The sequence below is a fragment of the Dipteris shenzhenensis genome, chromosome 15, assembly GCF_047967505.1.
Source record: "Dipteris shenzhenensis isolate YYH24624 ecotype China chromosome 15, Dip_SZ_1.0, whole genome shotgun sequence".
Lineage (NCBI taxonomy): Eukaryota > Viridiplantae > Streptophyta > Polypodiopsida > Gleicheniales > Dipteridaceae > Dipteris > Dipteris shenzhenensis.
Genome location: NC_141610.1, coordinates 50,716,499 through 50,742,423, shown reverse-complemented (window position 1 = coordinate 50,742,423; position 25,925 = coordinate 50,716,499). Strand labels below are relative to the sequence as shown.

General features: G+C 41.0%; 1 protein-coding gene across 2 annotated transcripts in view; it reads left to right on the top strand.

Moving 5' to 3' along the window:
- Nucleotides 1-12,295, top strand: part of LOC147893940 (protein MICRORCHIDIA 6-like) — a 130,867-nt gene extending 118,572 nt beyond the window's left edge. For both annotated transcript variants that reach the window (XM_087385775.1, XM_087385773.1), the window contains exon 20: nt 12,056-12,295. In XM_087385775.1, the coding sequence (XP_087241901.1) occupies nt 12,056-12,145 (90 nt within the window). In that variant the 3' untranslated portion in view covers nt 12,146-12,295. The remainder of the gene's footprint in view (nt 1-12,055) is intronic.
- The last annotated feature ends 13,630 nt before the right edge of the window (nt 12,296-25,925 follow it).

Sequence of the window (25,925 nt, the reverse complement as noted above, 5' to 3'; positions counted from 1 at the left end):
GTGGGACTTCATGTTTCCACACATAGTTGCTAACATAATAGCCCATGGCTGTTTTTGCTGAAAAAAATCAGCAATCATAGTGCTCTTTCTTGCCAACATATGAAACTGAAGATTGAGAATATTCAGTCCCCCATGAGTCTTAGGAGAACAAACAGATTGCATGGGATGTAGTCGCAAAGCCTTTTTGTGAGGTTTGCTTTTCCAAAGTATCTCCATAGCCTGGGACATATAGGAAGCCAAATGTGTAAAAGACCAGTGAAGAAGAGGCAAATAAAATTGCACATATGCCATAATGATAGACTGTACTATCCGAAGTCGAACATGTAGAGGCCAAGTCGACAAGTGCCAGTATTCCAGCTTCTTGTTAATCTTTTGAAGCACCCATTTAAGCTGTTGTTGAGGGGTAACATTCCAGCCAATGGGATACCCTAAATGCCTCACAACGGTATGGGAAGAAATAATGTGGCCTGGCCAGAGAAGTGCATGCCAATCAGCTTCTTTCAATGCTAGAAGATTCGATTTCTAAAAGTTGATATGCAGTCCAGCAGCTGTGCCAAAATCATTCAAGGTATGCATCAAATGAGAGAGGTCACTTTGAGAATTCCTGGGCATGAAATATGAATCATCAGCATATGCCTGTGCAAGAAATGGCTGTGCCCCTGGAATTTGCAAGCCATGAAGCTGCCCTGTATCTGCAAGCTGTATCTGCAAGATGATCCATATGCAACAATAACGGATGAGTAGCAATGGCATACAGTAGCGAACTAAGAGGGCATCCCTGTCTCACTGAACGGGTCATAGTCCATGTCTTTGACAACCTACTACCAAGCAGACACTGCGCAATGGCATGAGAGTACAACCAGTAATAACATGGACCAGGAAGGGCCAAATCCCAATTTATGTAGAGTCTGAGAAATAAAATCCCAATGGACAGTATCAAATGCTTTCGCAATGTCCACTTGCAGAATGAGAACATCTTGTTTAGAATATTTGGCATACTCAATTGCAAGCAAAACATTGGAGATATTGTCAATAATCTGCGTTCTGGGAACAAACCCATACTGCCTGGGATGAAGTCCTGCTTGCAAGATAAATCGAACCCTAAGGACAATCATCTTGGCAATGAGTTTGTAAATGACTGGCATAAGAGATATGGGCCGCCAATCAGCCATTACATACATACATACATACATGCGTGCATGCGTACACACACACACACACACATATTTTTTTTTGTGTAAAAACTTTTGATTGATTATATTACAAGAGTAGCGACCTCAAAACGAGGCAACCGAAATTACATCAGTTGAGATCTTAGTGTATGCTAGATATACATCATGATCGATGCAGCGCGTTTGCAAGCAATCAAAGAAGGATTGCTGCAAAGAACGCTTAAAAAAGCCAAACAAGGAAAATATAGGATCACCAAAGACTTTACAGTTCCTTTGTGTCCATAAAGTCCAGAGTGCCCAAGAGCGAACCCAAAAAAAGAAAAGATGAAACTCCGGTTTGGGTGGATGAAAACCAAAGAGCCAGAAAGACTTTCCAAAAGGAAAAGTCGAGAATCTCGCTCGCAGGCGTTGCTGAAGAAGATGAAAGAACTCACGAGAACAAGAACAATACCAGAATAAATGAGGCACAGTCTCCACAGCACACACACACATATAAGACTATAATATATCCAATCTTACAAATTGAAATTTGTAAACAACGAGCGAAAGAACAAAGGAGGACAAATAGAGACAAGGAAATAAGGGAGTTTGTAAGCGACTTTAAACAAAATGAAGAGGAGTGAATGAGAAAAACAAAAATGAAAATAACTTAGTAAGCAAAGCTATGCTTATGTTCTCATCAGTACCCAAGCATACGATTCCATTTGGGTTTCGAAAGATTCTAGAATCTCTTGGGTAAACCCATTGCTTAGTGAGCTCTGAAAATAACAGAAAATTCAATAGCAAAAAAGATAACAAAGCAAAAAAGAAGAGAAAGAAACGCAAGGGAAAGAAGAAAGCAAAGGAAAAAAGTTTATATAAGTCTTCAGAAGACAAAGGATGTGTGACAATTGAAAAAACCCAGATACAATGAGCTGAATGGGTGGAGCGACTAAGTGGGCATTTGCACCCAAGACAAATACAAATGAATACCAAATATCTAAAGAGAAACATAGATATGCAATATGGTATCACTGTGATGGTCCTTGGTGTGTTGTCCAAAGAACCAAGTCCTTTGGGCATCGAGAATAGATAGGAGGGTCTTGTCTGACACAGGCTCCGATGGGGAGCGATGCTGCGAAGGATTTAAACCCGTGACAGAGCACTGATGACGGTCAACCTATGTGGATCGTTGTGGTCTCCTCACAATAGCTCTTTGTCGAACAAGTGCCATTGTCACCCCCGTTGGCTGTGTCCCTAGTTTGGTGAACTTGGACGGAAGATCCCAAAGCCTCGTATATGCATCAACACGCAGGTCCATCGTGTCTCCAGTTTGGGTCTTAGCTGCACCATCTCCCAAAGGACTATTGGTCCGTGCTATCCGACTAGAAAAAATCAATGATCATCCTCTCACTAAATTTTAGCTAAGCCCCTCGATCTCGTCTCTGTGTCTTGAGTAGCTGGTCTCTGTGTTGTACAGCCTCGTGAATGAAGATCGCTAAAGGTCTCTAATCTGGATGAACCACGAGGCTAGAGAAGGGTCCAAAACCATCTTTGAAAAGATAGTGGTGACGGCCTCCAATCTTTTAGTACACAAGACGTCTGAAATCCTCGGACTCACTCTGGGAAATGCGGCCCTCTCTAGATGTGCGCTCAACCCATACAGTCTCTACACGTAATAAGCATGAAGGAACACGAAACTACTCAGTCAAGATTCTGAAGGAGTGGGGGAGGTGGATCCATGTATTTGTGTATTTTGCAGGTTGGTGCAGCTCTCCTCTGAATTTTGTAGGCAGTGATATTTACAAAAGCTAAGCTTGACTTTGCTAGGTCCTAGCCAAGTCCTATGTGTGTGTAGCTTTAGGAGATCCTCTTGGATGACCTAGTGAGCCTTATTGAAAAGGAGGCAGTTTGTCCAAATGGAGTCCAAGACTCGCAAACCATTTACATGTATAGGCATACCAACACCTATGGTCACCCTCAGCTGCTAATGACATGGATGCAGATAAGGCCAGGCCAGGTAAGCTATGTCGTCTTAAGGTTGAGGAACCAAAACCCCTAACTCGGTGGAGGTATGTGATCACCTAGAATGATGTGTCAAGATGGGATAGGGGGACCCCTAACTCAGCCAAGATGATTTGTTGTCGGACCAATGCCATACTATGGATCATCCGTCCCAATAAGAGACACTGAAGTCTCTCCACTTGAGCCCAGTCCCAAGAAAGACATTACTACATCCCTTGGCCAAGGGATCCTTTCTGAGGGAAAGAAACTATCTAATTCCCTTTGTCTTTTCACATGCAATATTCTATTTGCTCAACAAGAGCATAAGACATATGTAATACCTCAAAAAGCATGATCTCAAAATAGCGTTATAAGGCAGAGAAAACTAGCTTGAGACCCACTCTATAACAAGGCATGTGAGATTACTATGCACCTTACATTAGATAATGAATGAATACACACACAAGGGATAGTAGCCAAAAAGTATCGAACACCTCATTGGTAGTTAACAAAGGGCTTGAAATCTTTCCCCAAGTACCAATCTGAAACCATTTCCATTCTTGAGTTCCCAAGCGATAGATGCTCTCTACAGTCCAACCAATAAAGAAATATTATAGTAAGACACAAACTAACAAAAAAGCACGAACCAAATCTAGGCATTAGAGAAAGAGACACCCTATCCGCATACATAAGCAAATATTCCCCTACACTTTTGTAAGTAATTTAGACATTTCAAAAGACCGTGGGACCTTTTTGTTTGAGAAGCACCATCACAATACTATAAAAGGCCATGTGTGTGTGTGTGTTTTAAACCCTCGAGGTTCGTTTTACGTCCGTTTTGTGTCCGTACGCTCTGTCAGAAAATCCAATTTTTTTTCGTACTGTCAAAAATCCGTACGATTTTGTCCGTACAGTGAGAAAAATCCGTACAGTTTGCCTATTAGAAAAAAGTTTAGTTTAGTTTTTTTTTTCTTCATACTGGTAAAAATCTCGTATGATTTTGTCCATACAGCCAGAAAATTCCGTACAGTTTTGTCCGTACAGTCAGGGAACTCCGTACAGTTTGCATGTTAGGATTTTTTTTTTCGTACTGTCAAAAATCCGTACAATTTTGTCCGTACAGCCAAGAAAAAACCATACAATTTTGTAGCTGTTGTGCTTTCCTCCTTGTAAAGCGTTGCTGCTTCCAAGCTTTTTCCTTAACTCAAATGGCAGATTATTCCTATGAGAAGACCTTTCACAAAGACAAGTCGGTTTCCAACAAGAAACAAAAACAAGTGATGGATTCAGATGATTCCCTTCATGACTCTGCTGAGGCTCAGCTTGTTTATGAGGTTATGCATGAAGGGTTTGAAGACACCCGTAAAGGTTGGAAAGATCCACTTTCCACCACTGGCATTATGGTGGAAGTGGATGATATATTTGATCTAGTTAAGGAGTATGCAAAGCATGCCATTATAATTTTCTTCCCAGGACGGATGCCTGCTGCAGCAGATGTTGGGAATTGGTTGACTCGAACCTTGGGTGGTTCTTATGTCAAAAAAGTTCATTATGTAGCGATGGGCTTTTTTGAGATCATCATGGCTGATGAGGAGCATCGTGAGGTTTTGCTGGAGCACTCTCCTCTTTTCTATGGCTAGCAGATGGTCCATGTTCTACCTTGGTCTCCCACCCGGGATTATCAGGCATTGATTCGGCATCGTTGCCCTGTTTGGATAGAAGTTGTGGATTTTCCTCAATGCTTGTCTTCTCTTCTACCTAAATTGCAGCTTCCCTCGGTAAGGTAGTATGTCCACTGCAACCCAATGGAAATTCGAATCGCTTCTGCATTTTGTGGGATACAGATCATCCCACTCCAGCTTCATATTCGGTTACTGTGAATAATGTTTCCATGGGGAGTTCCTTTTACAAGCTCAAGTGGGGGCTGTTTGCAGGTGCATGCAAGCAATTTGGGCACATGGCTTCACAATGCCCTTCCCGAGCTCCACGGATGCCACTGCAAGCTGAAATGGTTCAGCCTTTGAATAAGAATGCAAATGCCTCTTCTGTGGTAAAAAACAAAGGGGTCAAACAGTTTTTCTCTGTTCAAGACAAAGGCAAAGCCCCGGCTGTCTCACATGGTAATGCTTCTTTTCCTGTGCCTTTGTCCTCTCCACCTCAGGGGAAGGGGGAAAAAAATTTGACTGATGGATGGCAAACTCCTCGCAAAGTGATCCCCCTCAGGCGACCTTTGCCTTCTCGGACTTGGAGTGGTGCATCCTCTGATGGGAAAACACCTGCTGAAAACTCTGGTGTTGGCTTGACTTGGGCTGCTGTGACTACAAATCGGACCTTGTTTCCTAAAGAAGAAGTTGCTGTGCTTTTGTTCTCTCCTCAGGCTGATGCTTCATCCCAAGACAGAGGCCCGGACATTGAGGTGGAAATGTAGACGTAGACAGCCCGTTAGTTGCTGTACATACCTGTCCCATAACTGTAAATATGCTTGATCATCTGAAGTGTGTTACTCTCAATGTACAGGGAATGTGTGATGGTTGCAAATGGAAACTGGTCTGGATGTATATCAGGCAATTGCATCCTGATATAATTGCTTTGCAAGAGCATAATCACCATATGTATGCTGGTCAAATAGGCCATTTTGCTGGTTATGATATCTTCTATGCTAGAGAGCACTCCTTTTCCGGTGTGGCTTTTTTGGTAAAGCACGACCTTCAACGTGTTGTGGCTCTCAATGATCGCCATGGTAGATGGATTATTGTTCAATGTCTTGTTCAAGGGAAAAATTTTGAATTTGCATCGGTTTATGCCCCCCAGTCTTCTCGTGATAGAGCTTTGATTTGGGCTGCCATGCATACTTATCCATGGCGACAACATGCCTTCATTTGTGGTGACTTTAATAATGCCCCTCAATCGGGTGACATCACCTCAGGCCACACTGATATGTTGGCTTATGAAACACAGGCATGGTCTGATTTTTTGCTTCAGTTGCGCGTGGTTGATCTCTGGAAGGAATTACAGCCCATGCTTCCGGGTTATACCTTTCAGCATAATGCTCAATCTTCTTATCAGGCACGCTTGGACAGATGGTATCAGATTGATCCACAGCATTGTGATGCCTTTACTTGTCAAATTTGGGTTGATCATGCTTTCACACATTCGGATCATGCTCCTCTTTGGTTGAGGCTTTCCTTACATGAATTTTCCACTGACAGATTGCTTTGCCGAAGGCTTCTGCTGATTAATAATAGTTATCTAGAGCATGCTGACTTTAAAGCCTTGGTCTTTGATGCTATTCGGCCTCTCCCTCGTCAGATACGCATTGGTTTGGATTATGCCCGGCAGGCATTTGTTGCTCGGATGCAAGCAATTATTCGAGATTATGGCAGATCCTATATGCAAGCCACAAGGGAGACTGTAGCACATGCCAAATTTACATGCCAGAGTTTGATTGAGCTTGCTCATCTTCGCCCTTTGTCTTCAGAGGAAAGCATGCTCTTATGTTAGGCTCAATTTTCTCTTCAATCCAATGATCGGAGAAAGCTTGCTAAATGGGAAACTCGATCGAGACAATGGGCATTTTTTGGATAAAGGCTGCTCTTCCAAGCAATTTTTTAAGAGTTTACACTACAAAAGACAAGCTGCCAATATTTGTCGGATCCGAATGCCTGATGGTTCTTGGTCAACATCTCGTCCAAAGCTTGCTGATTTATGTGTGCAGCACTTCTCCACTCATTTTGGGCATCTGGATACTCTTTCTCCTCGGGTCACGTCTGCACGTCAGCTTCTTTTGCAGCATATTCATCCAATTCTGTTTGATGCTCAGGCTTTGGAACTTGAACATCCTTTCACTGAAAGGGAATTGTTTGATGCACTGAGATCCTGTGGCAGATGGAAATATCCAGGATGGGATGGTCTTACTGTTGAATTTTTTCTTGCATTCTGGGATCTTCTTAAATTCACCTTGCTGCAAATGGTAAATACAGCATGGCAAAATCAGCAGATGCTCGTGTCATGGAAAAAGGGTCTTCTCAAGCTGATTCCAAAAAAGCAGCTATGTGATTCACTTGGTGATTGGAGGCCAATCACGCTCATGCCAGTCATTTACAAGATCATTGCCAAAATGGTGGTTGATCGGATTAAAGATTATTTGCATGATGGGTTGCATCCCTCCCAATATGGCTTTGTTCCACGTCGCCATATCACAGATAACATTGCCAATGCTTATATTGGGATTGAATATGCCAAATACACGCAGCAGGATGTTCTACTCTTACAGGTAGATATTGCAAAAGCCTTTGACACAGTTCAATGGGATTTCATCTCGCAAACTATGCGAGCTTTGGGATTTGGACAAAAAATGCAGCAGGTTATTTACTGGCTTTACAGAGATAGCAATGTGACTTGCATTATTTCTGGGGATATCTCTGATGAGTGGACTCTTTGTTGTTTGGTCCGCTAGGGATGCCCTCTCAGTGCTTTACTGTATGCCATTGCTACTCATCCTATGCTGCAATATTATGATCATCTTGTGGCTACAGGATCACTTTATGGCTTGGAATTGGATGCTAATCGTAGCATGGTTGCTCAAGCTTATGCTGATGATTCTTTCCTTACCCCGAAGAATATGCCCCATGATCTTGGTGTCTTGATGCAGGCCCTCTCTGTTTATCTGTTTATGGTTTGGTAGCTGGTCTTCATGTTAATTTTCAGAAGTCTAAGCTGCTCCCTTTGCATTCCAAAGACTGGCATAGTCTATTATGGCCCGGGGATATCATTCCACCCACTCAGTTTGTTCGTCATCTTGGTTACCCTTTGGGGGGGGAACTCACTCGCCGACAACAAACTAATTGGGTTTTGGCCAAGCTTCGGAAAAAGCTTGAGTATTGGGAACTGGTTACCTGGCCTTTGCACGTTCGTCTTCGAATAGTTCGGTCCTTCCTTGTGGCATATATTCAATTTTACTTGCCATTGATCATGTTCACTAAATATTTTGGCATTGTCCGTGCTCTCGTGAGTTTTTTGATCTGCTTTGATAGCACGTGCGAGCGAGATTCCCATTTGTTCCGTTTGGGAAGTTCTTCTGGCTATTTGGGTTTCATCCATCCAGACTCTGGAGTTTCATCTTTTCTTCGTGTGGGTTCGCTACTAGGCATTATGGACTTTATGGACATATAGGAATTGTAAAGTCTTTGGTGATCCTACTTTCTCTCTGTTTGGCTTTTTTAGGCGTTCTCTGCAGCAATCTTTCTTTGATTGCTTGCAGACCCGCTGCATAGATCATGAGGTCTTTTTGGCATATACTGAAATTTTCAGTTGATGTAATTGTAGCACCTTTTTTTGAGGTTGCTACTCATATAATATAATCAATCACAGATTTCACCACAAAAAAAAAAAGAAAGTGTGTGGCTCTCATGATTCAATCTCTGGTCACACATATCAGTACTCCTGCTTTTGGTCATTGGCAACCCACTCAGTGGGATTTCTTGTTTGGGTGCATTGATGGCACTTTGCATGGCTGTCCTATGGTCTCCAACTTGCTTCTTGACTACAAAAAAAAAAGAGAGTGTATGATCTCTAAAGCATGGACTCTTCGTTGCTCGGTGCGTCAAGGCTGTGCGCTCCTGTATGCTATAGCCACACACCCCATGCTTCAGTATATGGATCATCACGTGCCTACGGATAAGCTACATGGTTTGGAAATTCATGACAGTAAACCATTGCTTGCTCAAGCTTATGCAAATGATTCTTTTTTCACTCCCCGCAATACAGAGCAGGATCTTTCTGAGCTGATGCAAGCTCTTTCTTTATATGGTTTAGTTGCTGGGCTTCATGTAAATTTTCAGAAATCAAAATTGTTGCCTTTGCATTCCAAGGAATGGCACTCTCTTTTATGGCCTGGAGAAATCATCCCACCAACTCAATTGGTTCGTCATCTTGGCTATCCTTTGAGTTGGACACTTTCTTCTCGTCAACAATCTAATTGGATTCTTGCAGCTCTCAAGAAAAAGCTGGAGTATTGGAAATTGGCAACTTGGCCTCTGCATGTTCGTCTTCAAATTGTGCAATCTATTCTGATGGCGTATATCAATTCTACTTGCCTCTTATTATGTTCAACAAGGCTGATCTTGCCTCTTTTATGTTTGAGGTGCTGAAAATCTTCTATTGTTCTCGCCATGGCAAAAAAAGCCTGCGTTTGCTTCTGGTACAATAGCTTTGTTCTCCAAAGATGCATGGAGGTCTTAATATTCTTAATATCCACCTGCACATTCTTGCTCATAAGGGGAAACTCATGCTATAGTTTTTCCAAGGTTCTCAACCATCGGCTGCCATGATTCATCATTTACTCTTGCATGTTGAATCTCCAGCTTTTGGTCATTGGCAACTTTCCCAGTGGGAGTTTCTTTTTGGTTCTGTGACAGGCATAATCCCCGGCTGTCCTTTGGTTTCCCATTTGTTAATGGATTGGAAACATATCCTTTCTCACTTGGATTGGCATGGCAGTGATTCCTTGCAAGACAACTCTTTCAGAGCTGAAATCATGATGTATATTTCGCATACACTGAGATTTTCAGTTGATGTACTTTTGGCTGGCTCGTTTTGAGGTTGCTACTCTTGTAATATAATCAATCAAAAGTTTTCACTATAATAAAAAAAAGTGTGTGTGTGTGTCTATGTGAGAGAGAGAGAGAGAGAGAATGAGCAGCAGATCAGGGGTTCGCAGTTCATATTGGACAAATTGATGTATTTGGGATAGAGTGCTTAGAGTCTAGGGGTCACGTGTGAGTATGTGGAATACGTGTGTGACTAGTTATGTATGTATGTGTGTGTGAGTTTGGTGTGACTTAGTTGGCATGACTAAGTAAATCATGGAGAGAATTATGGGTGGCAGAGTCAATGTTAATCTCACCTATGAGGTCAAATACATTGTATTCACTTGCCTATATTCAGGCTTTTGCAATGACTAAACCGTAACACAGTTTTGTGTCTTTGTGCTCTCTCTCCTTTGTCAGCCATGGTTCACTATTATACTCCATAGTTCAGTCCTCTCTCGTTTTTCACTTTCCCTACAGTTCAAGGAGGTGGAAAAGAAAGGTGGAACAATTAAAAGTGAGTAGAGATGTATGAGGCTTTACAGGGAGCTATACAGAGCAGTTGTACGGAAGCTGTACAGCTTGTAAAATGAACTGAATTGGAGGATATAGCCTGAAGGGAACAAACAGCAGTGGGGGTAGCTTATGAAAGGATGTGCAGTATGGCCTGTACAGAGGGAAGGATGACCAGGCTGAGAGGGAAGCAGGGCGGGCTGTAGAGCTAACTAGGATTATCATGATAGATTTGCTCGGCCGACATGTATACCAGACCTGGATAGCATCATTAGCAGAGCATGGACATGCACTCACAAAGGAGGATGCGTCAATTTTACAAGCAAAAATCTATGAGCAGGTTTATCCGAGCAAAAACCTATGCTCGGAAAATGCTCGTCCCCCTAAAAGAAGATGCATGTGATCATTGGTGGCATAAGAGAAACTACTTATTCTTGGACTCACTCAACAAAGAGGCATAGTAGTGAGCATCTTATTTGCAAAGTATGGGAAGCTCATCACTAAAGGCAATAATCCTTACCAAGGCCAAAAACTGCGAAGAGTTATTTGTAGACGTCTACTTATTATCCTAGGATATGCTCTAGAGAGAGAGCTTTGTGACTACTGACAATTATTATATGGCGAGGCGTTTCATCCATCATAATGATAAGACCTTATTTAATCATACTAAGCAACAAATAGGCTAATTTATGATATTCCGTCTTACTACCATTCTCCCTACATTTTCTCTACATCTACCCCGGCTCAAAGCTCCATTCCTGTATAGACCTCTAGAGGGTATACTTTGAGATGAAGGTGAGCCACTTTGTTTTACCACTCTCATCCCTTGCAATAACATGACCGGAGCTTATCCACAACATCCAAGGTGTGTAACTGATGTTGCCCAGTAACATGACCACATTTTTATGCATACTTGAAAAGGGACTACTTGTCCAGCATAAAAAACAGAAGGATTATTTTACACCTTTTTTTTCTATTTTTTAATGCACTGCAATGACTTTTGGCTGCAATCAATCCCATCCCTCGTCGCAGTCAATATAAATATTTTTTCTTGCCAACATAAAGAAAGAGACATTGCCATCTTAACACCACCAAATGAGTATTACTTAGTGTTTGGACATAGAGATCTCACACAAAGGAAGCATATACATGAGGTTTCTTTTTAAGGCCATATTTTAAAGGGATGTAATGTCATAATTTTTAGACATGCATATTAGTGGCACATATTAGCTCAGTGCTGAGAAGACCGCTTGAGTCAACCATGCTTGTTATAGGCTCCAGTTTCTCTTTTCTTTTTGGTATTCTGTTTTGCCCTAAAATACTGGACCCTGGAGGCCTTCTCAGAATTCCTTGAGTGATGAGCTTGATCAAGTATTTGATTTTTTTCCAAGTATATGAATTTCTTCATGTGTGAAACGTTCATAAAACTCTCAAATCTTGTTGATGTGTTGGTCCTTGTGCTCATCCCTTAGGTCTACATGTATTATTGTGTCCCCTTTTTGTGCTCCTTTTGTTTAGAGGTCTCACATAAGCTTACGGAGCTTAGGTGCTGCAAGTAAGGATTTTATGTTGGCTACCTCCATGTTCTCAGAATTATTCCAGTGGCTATACAACAGCAAGGCTAATTGATTGCAAGGTTTGTATATTGGTCCAGGCTGTGAGATTTATAGGTCACAAAAAGTTGTGCTCAGAGATATAAGGGGATTCACTCATGGAAAATTATGAAGACTTGTACTTGAGACTTAAAGGAGATAATTACAATCAAGGCTGCAATTACTGATTTAGAGTTGTTAACTTCAGGTTTCAGAGCTGCAACGGGAGCTAGAGTCACAGCGCAAAAACTTCTTGTTCCAGGGACAGAACATAGTGAACCCAGAAGGGTTACAATAGCGATGATAAAATGAGCTATCCAAGCTCTGTATATGGTGATGCTCTAGGATGTACTTTGTGTCAGGTTGGTAGTTAAGTCCTTTGGATAGAGGCAATTGAATCCCTTTGTTGCAGGTTTACAATGAGAGGTAGCCTTTTAAAAATTGTCCATGAACTGGGGGGGATTTTTTGGCACCTATCCCTTCCTTTCCATCTGTGTTGACATGTGCCCCCCCCTTCCCCCCCCTCTCTCTCTCTCTCTCTCTCTCTCTCTCACACACACACACACACACACACACACACACTTTTTTTTTTGTGAAACCAAGAAAATTATATTATGAAACATTCATTTACATCAGGGCAGTGCTCGAGAAAAGAGCCAATGCCCTATCCATCAGAAGCAGTAAAAGAAAAGCTGAATACAAGAAACATCCAAATCTTCCTCATGTAAGGCATCATATAAAGACTGCCGCAATGAGGCTCGGAAGAACTCATAAGGGTGCTGAAGGGGAGAATTCAGATATGCATGATTTCGCTGCAGCCAGAGGGTCCATAAGGCCTAGTATTTGATCCATTGGAAGAAAAGAGAATACTGTGACAAAGAAGCTGATAGTTTGCCATACATCTAGAAAAACCTGAAGAACCTGTGTGCAGGAAATCTGAGAGATAAGAAATAGGAGATCTTGTCTAGAAGATCTCTGGAATATGAACAAAACCACAATAAATGCAGAATACTCTTAGGAGTATGGTGACATCTTGGACAAAGAGGTGAGGCAATCCTTCTTTGAGCCAATTTCACTCCCACTGGAAGAATACCAACAATGCATCTCCATAGAAAGAGTCTCTGCTTCAATGGCATTTTCAACTTTCATATCAATTGCAATTTTCCTTTCCTCCAGGCTAATGACTCATTCAGATGCCATAGAGAATTAGCATGATGAGCAATCCAAGGAGGAGGTAATAACAATTGATAAGCCTGTATAGAAGTCAATAAATGCAAAGGCCGAGAGGATATTCTTGGACTTGAAGACTGAAGGTGCCAATCTTGAAGCATGTCTCTTACATTCAATGTTGGAATCGGAACCACAGGAGTAAGAGATCAGCAATAGCTTTCCAAATAGGTCTGTGATGCATCCCAAGATTGTATTGTCGACATGCTACCGGAAAAGAGAGAATATGTCCTTGCGTATCTACCACATCATCAATGAACCGGATGCCCAATTTCATAAGATTGTAAGCTTTGATTGGTTGTTGTACAGCAAGGGGAGCGGAAAACACAGCACTCCAATGAATGCTTTCCATTCTGAGTGAGGAAGCTATAGAAGCAGGATGGGGAGACCATTTGATGTGAGAGAGAACTTGTTTCCAATCTTGAATCAAGGAAGTAGAAAATGGATAACCAGGGATTTTGCCTTGAAATTTGCCAAGTACTACTTCCGATGGATCAACTAGCCAATGTCCATAAGCATTTGTGCGCATCTGACCACACAAAATTGCCAACATGATAGACCAAGGCTGCTCTTGTTGAAAAAATGTCTTGAGCATAGTGATCTTTCTTGCCAACACATGAAATTTGATGTTTATTATATTCAAACCACCATGCATTCTTGGTGAGCAAAGCAAGTCTATTTTGAGCAACCTTAAAGCTTTTTTATGAAGCTTAGTTTTCCAAAAAATCTCCATGGCTTGAGACATAAAATAAGTGAGATCTCGAGATGACCAATGTAACACAGGAAGGTAGAATTGGACATAAGCTAGAACAATGGACTGGACAATTCGAAGCCATACATGCAGGGGCCAAGTGGAGATCTTCCAATATTCTAATTTGTCCTGAATTTTGTTTAACACCCATGATATTTGTTGCTTGTTTCTGATTTTCCAGCCAATGGGATAGCCCAAATGTCTTACTATGTTTTTCAGATAAATAATCTGGCCGGGCCACAGGATAGCATGCCAGTCACAATGCTTGAGAGGCAAGAGTTTTGATTTCTGAAATTAATTTTAAGACCAGCTGCCAACCCAAAATCTGAATGGGTATCCATTAATAGGCGAAGCTCCAAAGGACTGTTCTTTGGCATGAAGAATGAATCATCTGCATAAGCTTGTGCAATGAAAGGTCGTGAACCAGAAATCTGAAGCCCCACTAACTGTCCAGTATCAACCAGATGATCCATATAAAGAAGCAAAGGATGTGAAGCAATGGCATAGAGCAAAGCACTGAGAGGGCATCCTTGTCGAACTGATTGTTCCAGAGTCCAAGACTCAAACAAATGATTTCCTATAAAGCATTGTGCAGTGGAATCTGAGTAAAGCCAATATATGACATTAACTAGCTTTGGCCCAAAACCAAGTTTAAACATGATTTGAGAGACATAATCCCATTGTACCGTATCAAATGCCTTTGCCACATCTACCTGCATGACCAAAACATCTTGAGCTGAATATTTTGCATATTCCATTGCGATGAGAGTATTAGAGATATTGTCATGTATATGCCGTCTTGGAACAAAACCATATTGCCTGGGATGAAGTCCATCATGAAGGATATCCTTTATCCGATGTACCAACATTTTAGCAATAAGTTTGTATATAATCGGCATCAAAGTGATGGGCCTCCAATCATCCATTGTCTCACATAGAGGTTTTTTGGGCACAAGCTTAACCATACCATGCTTCCAAGTTGAGGGAAGATGTTGATGCTGCCAGGCTACATTAATAAACTTCGAAATTGGACCCTTCAATTCAGCCTAGAAGGCTATAAAAAATTCAACCGTCAAACCATCCCATCCAGGGGATTTATGTTTACCGAAATGCTTGAGGGCTTCATCCAATTCATCTGAGAAAGACATTTCCAGCATTGAAGCTTTTTGCAAAGAAACAATAGGAGAAACAAGCTGAATAAATCTGTTCCGAGCCAATGCAACCTGAGGTGTAGAAGAAGATGGCTGAGAAAAAAGAAGCTGAAAATGATCCAGACATTGTTTTTCTACCTGAGATAAAGTTTGGGTCCAAAGACCGTTAGGTTTCCTGACCCTCATGATAGATTGACTTTGTCTATGTGCATGTAAATTCCGAAAGAAAGATTTCGAGGAACAACCCTTATCTAGCATAGGTTTAACTCTAGCCCTGGTCTGCCATTTGGAAAGCTTGCGTTTATCATTGGCATCAATTATGGAGGAAGCACAAGACAATAAATGCTGCTCAGAAGCAGATAGAGACCTTTGATTGCTAATCTGTACCAAATACTGCTTGTATGCCACTGGATATGCTGTCTGGTTTCTGCCATGTACCATCTTCCATATTCCTTAATGACATTTTGAATACGATGTACGAAAGAGTTCCAAGCAAAGTCCAGATCCTCCTGAGCATGGGATAACAATGGCCTGCAAGCCAGTCTGATCATTTGCTGGAATTTTTCATCAGAAAGATATAATTGATTGACCTGTAAATGTCTGGCTGAAGAGAGCTGCATGTCATCCAAAGGCATTTCAAATGAAAGGGTGTGCCAAAGTGGAGTGTGATCAGATAGTTGTTGAGAATAATCAGTCCACATTTGACATGTATATTCATCATATTGTTGAGCATGAATAAGATAACATCTGTCAAGCTTGGCCTAATATTCTGTAAAAGCATTATGATGATATGTAAATCCCATAACTGAAGGGTGACTTGCTGTCCATAAATCTGCGAATTGAAGTGATGAAGTCATATGTTCCCATTGATGGATTTCAGACACACACACACACACACACACACACTCTTTTTTGGTGAGAAGAATATTTTATTGCTGTGAAATAATTACATTCATAGGTACTCCAAAAGCGGAGTAACTACTACTCAACTGAAAATCTCATCATAAGCCATATATACATCATGGTCAATCAAATGAGTCTGAAAGCAATCATAAAACGATTGCCGCAGAGATCGTTTGAAAAAAACAAAAGATGGAAAAGTAGCATCACGAAAGACTCTATGATTTCTGTCCATCTATAGAGTCCAAAGTACCCAATAGCGCACCCAAACAAAAAATAAATCAAAACCCTGTCTAGCTTGATGAAAACCAAATAACCATAAGAACCTGCCAAAAGTAACAGTAGGAAATCTTGTTTGAAGCCCTTGACGAATGAGAGCGAGGAAATCACGAGTATGTAGACAGTGCCAGAAAATGTGAGGCACAGATTCAGCAGAATGTAGACATCGGTGGCAAACAGCCGAGGCAATATGTCTATGCGCGAGTAACTGCCCAGATGCAAAAATGCCAAGTAGGACTCGCCATAGGAAAACCTATTGCTGAAGAGGGACTTTATAATGCCAAAGGAGACGCAGCCGCTTTCTCCACCACTTTGATGGGCGATCCATATGCCAAACAGAATTGGCTCTGCTAGAAACGTGAGACGGAGGTAACAACACTTTATACAGAGAAGGCACTGTGATATCTGACAGCTTCAAAGGATGGGTTGAAGAAGAGGAAGAATGGAGAGTCCAATCCTCAATCTATCATGAAGTTCCAAACGAGGTACCGGCAAGAAAGATTGAAACATTTTTGAAATTTTATGCCATAAAGGATGATAATGAGCTCCCAACCATACTTGCTAGCAGTCGTAGAAAAAGATAAAGGAGTGTCATCATCCTGAAGTACATCCGCCACAGAAGAAATACCTTTGAAAGATATAAAATAAGAACGCCTGGTTCTTGTATAACCAAAGGAGGGTGGAATACTTTGGACCAATAAATATTCTCAGCCCTCAAGAAATTTTCCAACAAAGAATCCCTGCCATTCCATTCCAAGTGGGATAAAATATGCTTTCAATCAAGAAGCAAATGAGAGACAAAAGGGCAGCGTCTGATCTTGCCTTGAATAGAGCCAAGTAGAAAATCCCACTGTGTAGGTTGCCAATGCCCAAAAGCAGAAGTATCAATATGCAACAAAAGAGAGTGGATCATGAAAGCCCGAGGCTGATCCCCTTCTTGCATAAATTGCAACATCATTTCCTCCCTATGAGCAAGTATATGCACTTGAATATTGAGTATGTTTAAACCCCGGTGCATCTTTGGAGAACAGAGATGATGCATAGAGAGTAATCTGAGACTTTTCTTGCCATTTTTGGAACACCAGAAAATCTCCATGATAGCAGACATAAAGGAAGCCAGATCTGCCTTAGTAAACATAATGAGGGGCAGATAGAATTGTATGTATGCTATCAAAATGGATTGCTTTATTCGCAATCGAACATGTAATGGCCAAGTTGCAAGCTTCCAATATTCAAGTTTTTTCCTCAGCTTTGTGAGCACCCAATCAGTTTGTTGAGAGCGAGTGAGCCCCCAACCTAGAGGATACCCAAGATGTCGAATCAATTGAGAAGGTGGAACAATTTCGCTAGGCCACAAAAGAATATGCCAGTCTTTAGCATGTGACGATAAGAGCTTGGATTTCTGAAAATTCACATGAAAACCAGCAGGCAAGCCATATGTGGAAAGAGCCTGCGTAATCAAGGAGAGATCGCTTTGAGTATTTTTTGGGGTAAAGAAAGAATCATTAGCATATGCTTGAGCGATCATGCTGCGGCTGTCAAGAATTTCCAATCCATGCAACATGCCAATGTCCAAAAGATGGTCCATATATTGAAGCATTGGATGAGTGGCTATGGCAAATAGTAAAGTACTAAGGGGACAGCCTTACCGAACAGAACAACCAAGAGTCCAAGTTGTAGAAATATCCCCTGAAAGTATGCAGGCAGCTTTACTATCTTGATATAGCCAATTGATAACTTGCTGCATCTTTTTGCCAAATCCCAAGACCTGCATTGTTTGTGAAATAAAGTCCCACTGAACAGTGTCAAATGCTTTGGCAATATCAACTTGCAATAGCAAAACATCCTACTGCATATATTTGGCATATTCTATTCCAACATAGGCATTAGCAATGTTGTCTGTGATATGCCTACGAGGAACAAAACCATATTGCGGAGGATGCAACCCGTCATGCAAACAGCCTTTTATCCTCTCAACAATCATTTTGGTAGTAAGTTTGTAAATAATTGGCATAAGCGTGATAGGTCTCCAATCAGCCAAAGATTCACAGATTTTGTTTTTTGGAAGGAGTTTAACAAGACCTCTCTTCCATGTGTCTGGCATTTTTTGATTTTGCTGAGCATAATTCACCATATGCAGCAAAGTATACTTCAAAACAGGCCAATATTCTATTAAAAAAAAACTCAACTGTAAGACTATCCCATCTTGGAGATTTCCATCTACCAGAAGATTTGATTGCATTTGATAATTTCCTTTCAGTAAAAGGTTCCTCCAATTCCAAAGCCTGAGTAGTGGAGATAATAGGAGAAACATGCTGTAAAAGCAAATTTCTTGCAGGCAGAACCTACTGTGAAGGAGGATTTGCATAACCAAAACGCTGAGAGAAATGATGTACATAAACAGAAGCAAGCTGTGACCACGATGTAGTCCATGAACCATCAGGCATAAGCACCTTGCAAATGTTTGTGTTTAATTTCTTCTGATGCAAGCTTTTAAAAAATTGTTTGAAAGAATAGCCTTAATCTATGAAAGCTCTTGTCTTGCTCTGGTCTCCCATTTGGTAAGTTTCCTGTGATCATTGATTTGGAGACAATGTTTAGCTTGGCATAGTGTTCTTTGCTCATGCAAGAACAAAGGACGAAATTGACTGAGTTCATTAGCCTGAGCAACAGTTTCCCTGATAGTCTCCATGTAAGACTTGCCATATAACCTCTAATTACAACTTGCATTTTGGAAACAAAAGAATTCCAACTTGCATTTTGGAAACAAAAGAATTCCATGCATTATCAATAACAATGTGGCTCAGAAATTGATAGGCATTAGTAACCATTGCCTTGAAAGTAACATGCTGCAAATAGCTATTGTTCACAATCAGATGTCGCCTTTGAGGCAGTCTATCATCTGGGATATCATGAAAAGATAGCCTCAACCATAACGGTGCATGATCTGAATGCACAAAGGCATAGTCAACCCACATTTTGCATATGAAATCATCATTTTGTTGCGGGGCTACGCTATACCAGCGATCCAGATGTGCCTGGTAAGAAGAAAGGACATTATGTTGAAAAGTGTATCGAGGTGACAAAGGCTGCAATTCCTTCCAAAGATGAGCCAAATCAAGATGAATCAGTGATTGAGACCATGCATGCCTTTCAGAGGTTAACATATGAGTATTTCTTGATGTATTGTCACCCTGTTGCGGAGCATTATTGAAATCCCCACATATAAAGGTATGATATTTCCATGGATATCGGTGCATGGAAGCCCAAATTACACTTCTATTCGAAGAAGATTGAGGTGCATATACAGAAGCAAATTCAAACACCTCGCCTTGAACGATGCATTGAAGAATAATCCATCTGCCTTCTATACACTCCTAATGAGTCATCTTGAAGTGCCATACACTTGGAATATATACTGTATCAATAGAGAGAATATTAAGTACTATCAATACTTTAGCATTTTGTCTCAATATTATTTCATGCCAAGGGACCAATTTATCTTAAATCTTGTTGGGGTCCCAATTAACGTGCTACTTGAGAGAAACCCTTATTCCCAATGGTTGCTTAATGAGCTCTCCTTAAGAAATCTGTTTTGCCTCATACTTATTGGTCCAAAATGTTCTCTCCCACATTTGGTAACCATAAGGCATAACTGTTTTGCATACTATAAATTGAGCCATAAAGTGTTTTCTTGAAGTAGCTTAACCCTTCCCAAATGGGCATCTCCAATACGTTTCTTGATTGAGGTTATCAATAGTACTATAGTAAGTTCCACGAGCAAAGTTGCTAATAAGAATCCTTGTCGAATGGATCTGTTGATTTCAAATTTCTCCACAATATGGCCATTTAAACAAATTATGGTTACTACATTGGCCAACAAGACTTTGATAATTTGTAGAAAAGCATCTCCAAACAACATGTAGTCTAGCATCTTCAAAAGATAGCCCCATTTATGCCTAGCATATGCCTTATCAAGGTCTAGCCCGAACACAATGTATGGCTATTCACTTATAATAGCATGATCAAGCACCAAATAAACACTTAAAATATTCCTACCTTTCACAAGATCAGTTTCCTTGCGGTCCTCTAAACTATTAGAAATGTCCCTAATCTTGACATCTATGGCTTTTCCCAAAATTTTTAAAGGTAGTGAGCATGATAATTGGTCTCCAATTCTTAAGCACCAACCTATTGGGTTTAATAAAAAAGAGTTCCACTAGTCCTCGATTCACACCGGCTCCTTTTGCACATGCCAAAATTGACCTTTGCCACAAGATCCTTTTTTATAACCTACCAAAGCCCAAAATAGAATCCTACTATTAACCACCAAGGTTAGGGGACTTATCCTTTCCATGGTTTGGATAGTCTTCGAAGTTCATCCTTAGTGAATGTCTAGTTATATTTTATCTTTAGGGCAAAGACTTGTTGTTTTATTAAATTATATAACCTCCAATTGGGTCCTCTGATAAGGAGCTTCTTGCAGTCTAGCTTATATCCTTTACTAGCTATATGCCGAAACATTCGGCCATCTCTCTCACATACTTATGTTTCATAGCTTGGAAGAAAAAGATGGGACAAGCAATCTCCCTAACCCAACCAACTTTGCCTACTAATTAATCTCACCTTCTCCTCTTTTTCCAATTCCAAAACCTCAAGGAATACTCTTGTGGGCACCAGACCATCATTGGTTTTCTCACACACACAATCTTGATAGCTAGCCCCATATCAACCTAAGGTTGTTTTCCATAAATTTTCTTAACTATCGATATCTTCTATCTTACTACACCAAGAAGGTTAGAGTGGTGGGAATGATGGTACTTGAGGAAGTATCATGAAATGGACAATAAAGAGCTAAGCTTAGGGTAGTTTTCCCAAAGGATTTAAGAAGCATTCACTGCCCAAAAAGGTTTAGTGTAATAACATCAAGATCTTATAACACTTCCTCAGGATTATAAAGAGATCGGCTTCTCATTGAAGTCGGATTTTGGAGTGCTAGTAGCTCAAACTAGAATCTAAAAGGTAGTAGTCCAAGGTGGGTCCCAAATGACGCATAATCATGCAACTTGGACTGAGGCTCCAAATATGTAATCTAGATAGGTAACCTTGACTGAATAAGCCAGACTTGGTTTGGAAGGCAACAGTTTCAGTGGATGACAACAAACCCTATCGACATCTTGGTGGAGGACAACAAACCTTGTTGACATCTTGCATGACGAATCAAAGGTGATTCAGGGGGTTGACTAACCATCAAGTAATAAGCATAAATCTCTATGGTTGTGGAGAGATTTGAGGTGTCTCTCATAGGATGATAGGAAAAAAGGGAGATCGGCTCATAAAGGAAGCACGTCTGGATGTCTATGCTATTATATTATTTGCCTAAAACAAACAATGAGTGTTCAATTGAGTCTAGAGTAAGAAGAGCTAGATAGGTAATAGCTAATCCAAATCCAAGACAAGATAAGGCTTAGTGTCATGGAGAGTTCAAGTCTAGAGCCAAGACCAACAGTAGCATGGAGAAGTCGCATTGGTAGTGCAGCTAGAGAGATGAGGTTGAGATGTGTAATGAAAAATCCAAGTTCAAGGCAAGCATTGCTAAGACGAGGCTTAGTGGCAGAGTCTGAGTTTAGAGCCCAATAGTGGAGTGGCGTTTTGTGCCTTCTCCCCTGTCAGCAGCGCGAAGTTCCTTAGCTCCCCCTTCACATGTCACGACCCATGACCAGTTGCCCATGCCTTCTCTCGTGCTTGTGTTTTCTCTATGGGGCACTGTCTACACCTTCCTTGTTGTCTACGCCTGTCATGTTTGTACCTTCTTGTCTAGGGTCCTCTCCCTCTCGTACGTCTTCCAGTCGCTCCATTCATTCTTGCGCCACGTGCTTTGGATTCCAAGGTACCTTTGTCCCTTTGGCACACGCACACACATGCGTGCGCACGCGCACACACACACTTTTTTTTTTTAGAGAAGAAATATTTTATTGCTGTAAACTAATTACATTCATAGTTACTTCAAAAGTGGAGTAGCAACTACTCAACTAAAAATCTCAGTATAAGATGTATATACATCATGATCAATCAAATGAGTCTGAAAGCAATCACAGAACGATTGCTGCAGAGATCGTTTAAAAAAAAGAAAAGATGAAAAAGTAGGATCACCAAAAACTCTATGATTTCTGTCCATCCATAGAGTCCACAATGCCCAGTAGCGCACCCAAACAAAAAACAAATCAAAACCCTGTCTAGCTGGATGAAAACCAAACAACCAGAAGAACCTGCCAAAAGTAACAGTAGGAAATCTCACTCGAAGCCCCTGTCAGATGAGAGCGAGGAAATCACAAGTGTGTGGACAGTGCCAAAAGATGTGAAGCACAGATTCAATAGAATGTAGACATCTGTGGCAAGCCACCGGAGCAATATGTCTATGCGCGAGTAACTGCCCAGATGGAAAAATGCCAAATAGGACTCGCGAAAGGAAAAGCTGTTGTCGAAGAGGGACTTTATAATGCCAGAGACATAGCCTCTTTCTCCATCACTTTAGTGGGCGATACATATGCCAAACAGAATTTGCTGTGTCAGAAATCCAAGGCGGAAGTAATAACACTTTATACAGAGAAGGCACTGTGATATGTGAGAGCTACAAAGAATAGGCTGAAGAGAAAGAAAAACGTAGAGTCCAATCCTCAAGCCTATTCTGAAGTTCCAAACGAGGTACCGGCAAGAACGGTTGAAGCATTTCTGAAATTTGATGCCATAAAGGACGGTAATGAGCTCCCAAACCATATTTTCTAGCAGCCATAAAAAAAGATAAAAGAGTGCCATCATCCCGCCACAGAAGAAATGCCTTTGAAAGATAGAAAATAAGAACGCCTGGATTCTTGTATAGCCAAAGGAGGGTGGAATACTTTGGACTAATAAATATTCTCAGTCCTTAAGGAATTTCCCGACAAAGAATCTCTGCCATTCCATTCCAAGTGGGATAAAATATGCTTCCAATCAAGAAGCAAACGAGAGACAAAAAGGCGACCTTTGATCTTGCCTTGAATAGAGCCAAATAGGAAATCCCATTGTATAGGTTGCCAATGTCCAAAAGCAGAAGTATCAATATGCAACAAAAGAGAGCGGATCATGAAAGCCCAAGGCTGATCCCCTTGCATAAACTGCAATATTATTTTCCCCCTGTGAGCAAGTATATGCATTTGAATATTGGCAGAGTTCACCATATGCAGCAATGTATGCTTCAAAAGGGGTTCAAAAGAGGCCAATATTCTAGAAAAAACTCAACTATAAGACCATCCCATCCTAGAGATTTCCATCTATCAGAGGATTTGATTGCATCTGACAATTCCCTCTCAGTAAAGGGTTCCTCCAATTCCAAAGCTTGAGTAGTGGAAACAGTAGGAGAAACATGATGTAAAAGTAAGTTTCTTGCAGACAAAACCCGTTGTGAGGGAGGATCTACAGAACCAAACTACTGAGAGAAATGATGTACACAAACAAAAGCAAGCTGTGACCGTGATGTAGTCCATGAACCATTAGGCACAAGCACCCTGCAAATGTTTGTTTTTAATCTCTTTTGATGCAAGCTTTTAAAAAATTGTTTGGAAGAGCAGCCTTTATTTGTAAAAGCTCTTTGTCTTGCTCTAGTCTCCTATTTAGCTAGTTTCCTGTGATCATTGATTTGAAGACAATGTCTAGCTTGGCATAGTGTTGTTTGCTCATGCAAGGACAATGGACGAAGATGACTGAGTTTAGTGAGGTCTTGACAAGTCAATTTGGCCTGAGCAACAGTTTCCCTCAGTGTCTTCATGTAAGACTTGCCATAACCTCTAATTACAACTTGGATTTTGGAAACAAAAGAATCCCATGCATTATCAATATCAAAGTGGGTTTGAGAAGACAGAGAGTGAGATGCTTCAGTAACCATGGCCTTGAAAACAACATGCTGCAAATAGCTATTATTCACAATCAGATATCGCCTTTGAGGCAGTCTATCATCTGGCATATCATAAAAGGATAACCTCAACCAGAAAGGTGCACTGATCTGAATGTACAAAGGCATAGTCAATCCACATTTTGCATGTAAAATCATCATTTTGTTGTGGAGCTATACTATACTTACCTAGTGACAAAGGCTGCAATTCCTTCCAAAGATCAACCAAATGAAGATGCATCAGTAATTGAGACCATGCATGCCTTTCAGGGGTTAACATATGATTATTTCTTGATGTATTGTCACCCTGTTGCGGAGCATTATTGAAATCCCCACAGATAAAGGCACGATATCTCCCTGGATATCGTTGCATGTGGCATCTACACTTGAGAAAGAGTGCTCCCCAGCATAGAAGATATCATATCCATAGTAATGACCTATCTTTCCTGCATAGACATGTTGATTGCGTTCTTGTAATGCCACTATGTTAGGCTGAAATCTATTGATATACAGCCACACATATTTCCATTTCCTACTGTCACACATCCCTTGAACATTAAGTGTAAAGCATTTGACATGAGCAGTCATATTTATAGATATTTATTGGAGAAAAAAGCTATGTACAGTAGCAACCTTCAAGATGTAAACCTTGCATTTCTACCTCAAGGTCAGGGCCTCTTCCTTGAGAAGAAACATCCACTTGAGGAGTGGATAGCAAAGCAGCAACCTCTTCTTCAGGGAAGAGGGTTCTGCTAGCTGTCACTGTAGCCCATGTGATCCCAATTCCTGAATTGACCTTTGGAGAGTTTCCACTAGAAGATGCACCATTCCAAGTGCAAGGGGGTGGAGGTCGTCCAACAGAAATAACTTTTCTTGGATTTTGCCATCCATTAGTTGGAGGTTTTGGTCTTTTTGCTGAGGGTTGAATAGTAGGAAGCAAAGGGGAAGAAGCAGTCCCATTTGAAACCATTGGAGCTTTGCCTTTATCCTGATTCACAAAAGCCTATCTATTATCTCTATTTTTATTCCCAATAGAGGTAGGAGCATCCTTAGTGGGCATTTGAACAGGCAAAGTGGTAGGAGGCATTTTATGCAGACTCATTGGGCACTACAAAGCCATGTGCCCAAATTCTTTACATTCAAAGCAAGCCCCTGCAAATAATCCCCATTTCAATTTATAAAAAGCACTTCCCATGTCAACATTGTTCACCGTGACTGAATAAGACTCTATTGTGGGATTGTTAGTATCCCAGAGAATGCAAAATTGATTTGAGTTGCCATTAGGCCGTGGTGGGCAAACCACTTTGCCTAAAGTCGCTGCAATTTTAGGCAAGAGTGAAGCCATGCATTGCAGGAAGTCTACAACTTCAACCCAGACCGGACATCTGTGTCGGATCAAAGCTTGAAAATCCCTTATGGGAGACCATGGCAAAACGTGCACCATTTGCTGCCCAAAAAAGAGGGGCGAATGTTCCAAAAGCATTTGTCTATGAATCTCATCTACCATAATGACCTCAAAAAAACCGCTAGTTGCATAGTGTACCTTTCAAACAAATGAGCCAGCCAGTGTGCGGGTTAACCAGTTGCCTACCTCTATAGTAGGTGGCATCCGACCTGGAAAAAATAAAATAACTGCATTTTTGGCATATTCTCTAACTAGATCCACAATTTCATCCACTTCAACCATGAGACTAACTGAAGGAACAGAGTCTTTCCACTCTTTCCTTGTGTCTGCAAATCCTTCATGCATGACATCATAAACCAGTTGTGCTTCAACAGAATCATGCACTGGGTCATGCTAACCCTCAGCTTGCTTTTGCTTTTTGCATTGAACTGATCGATC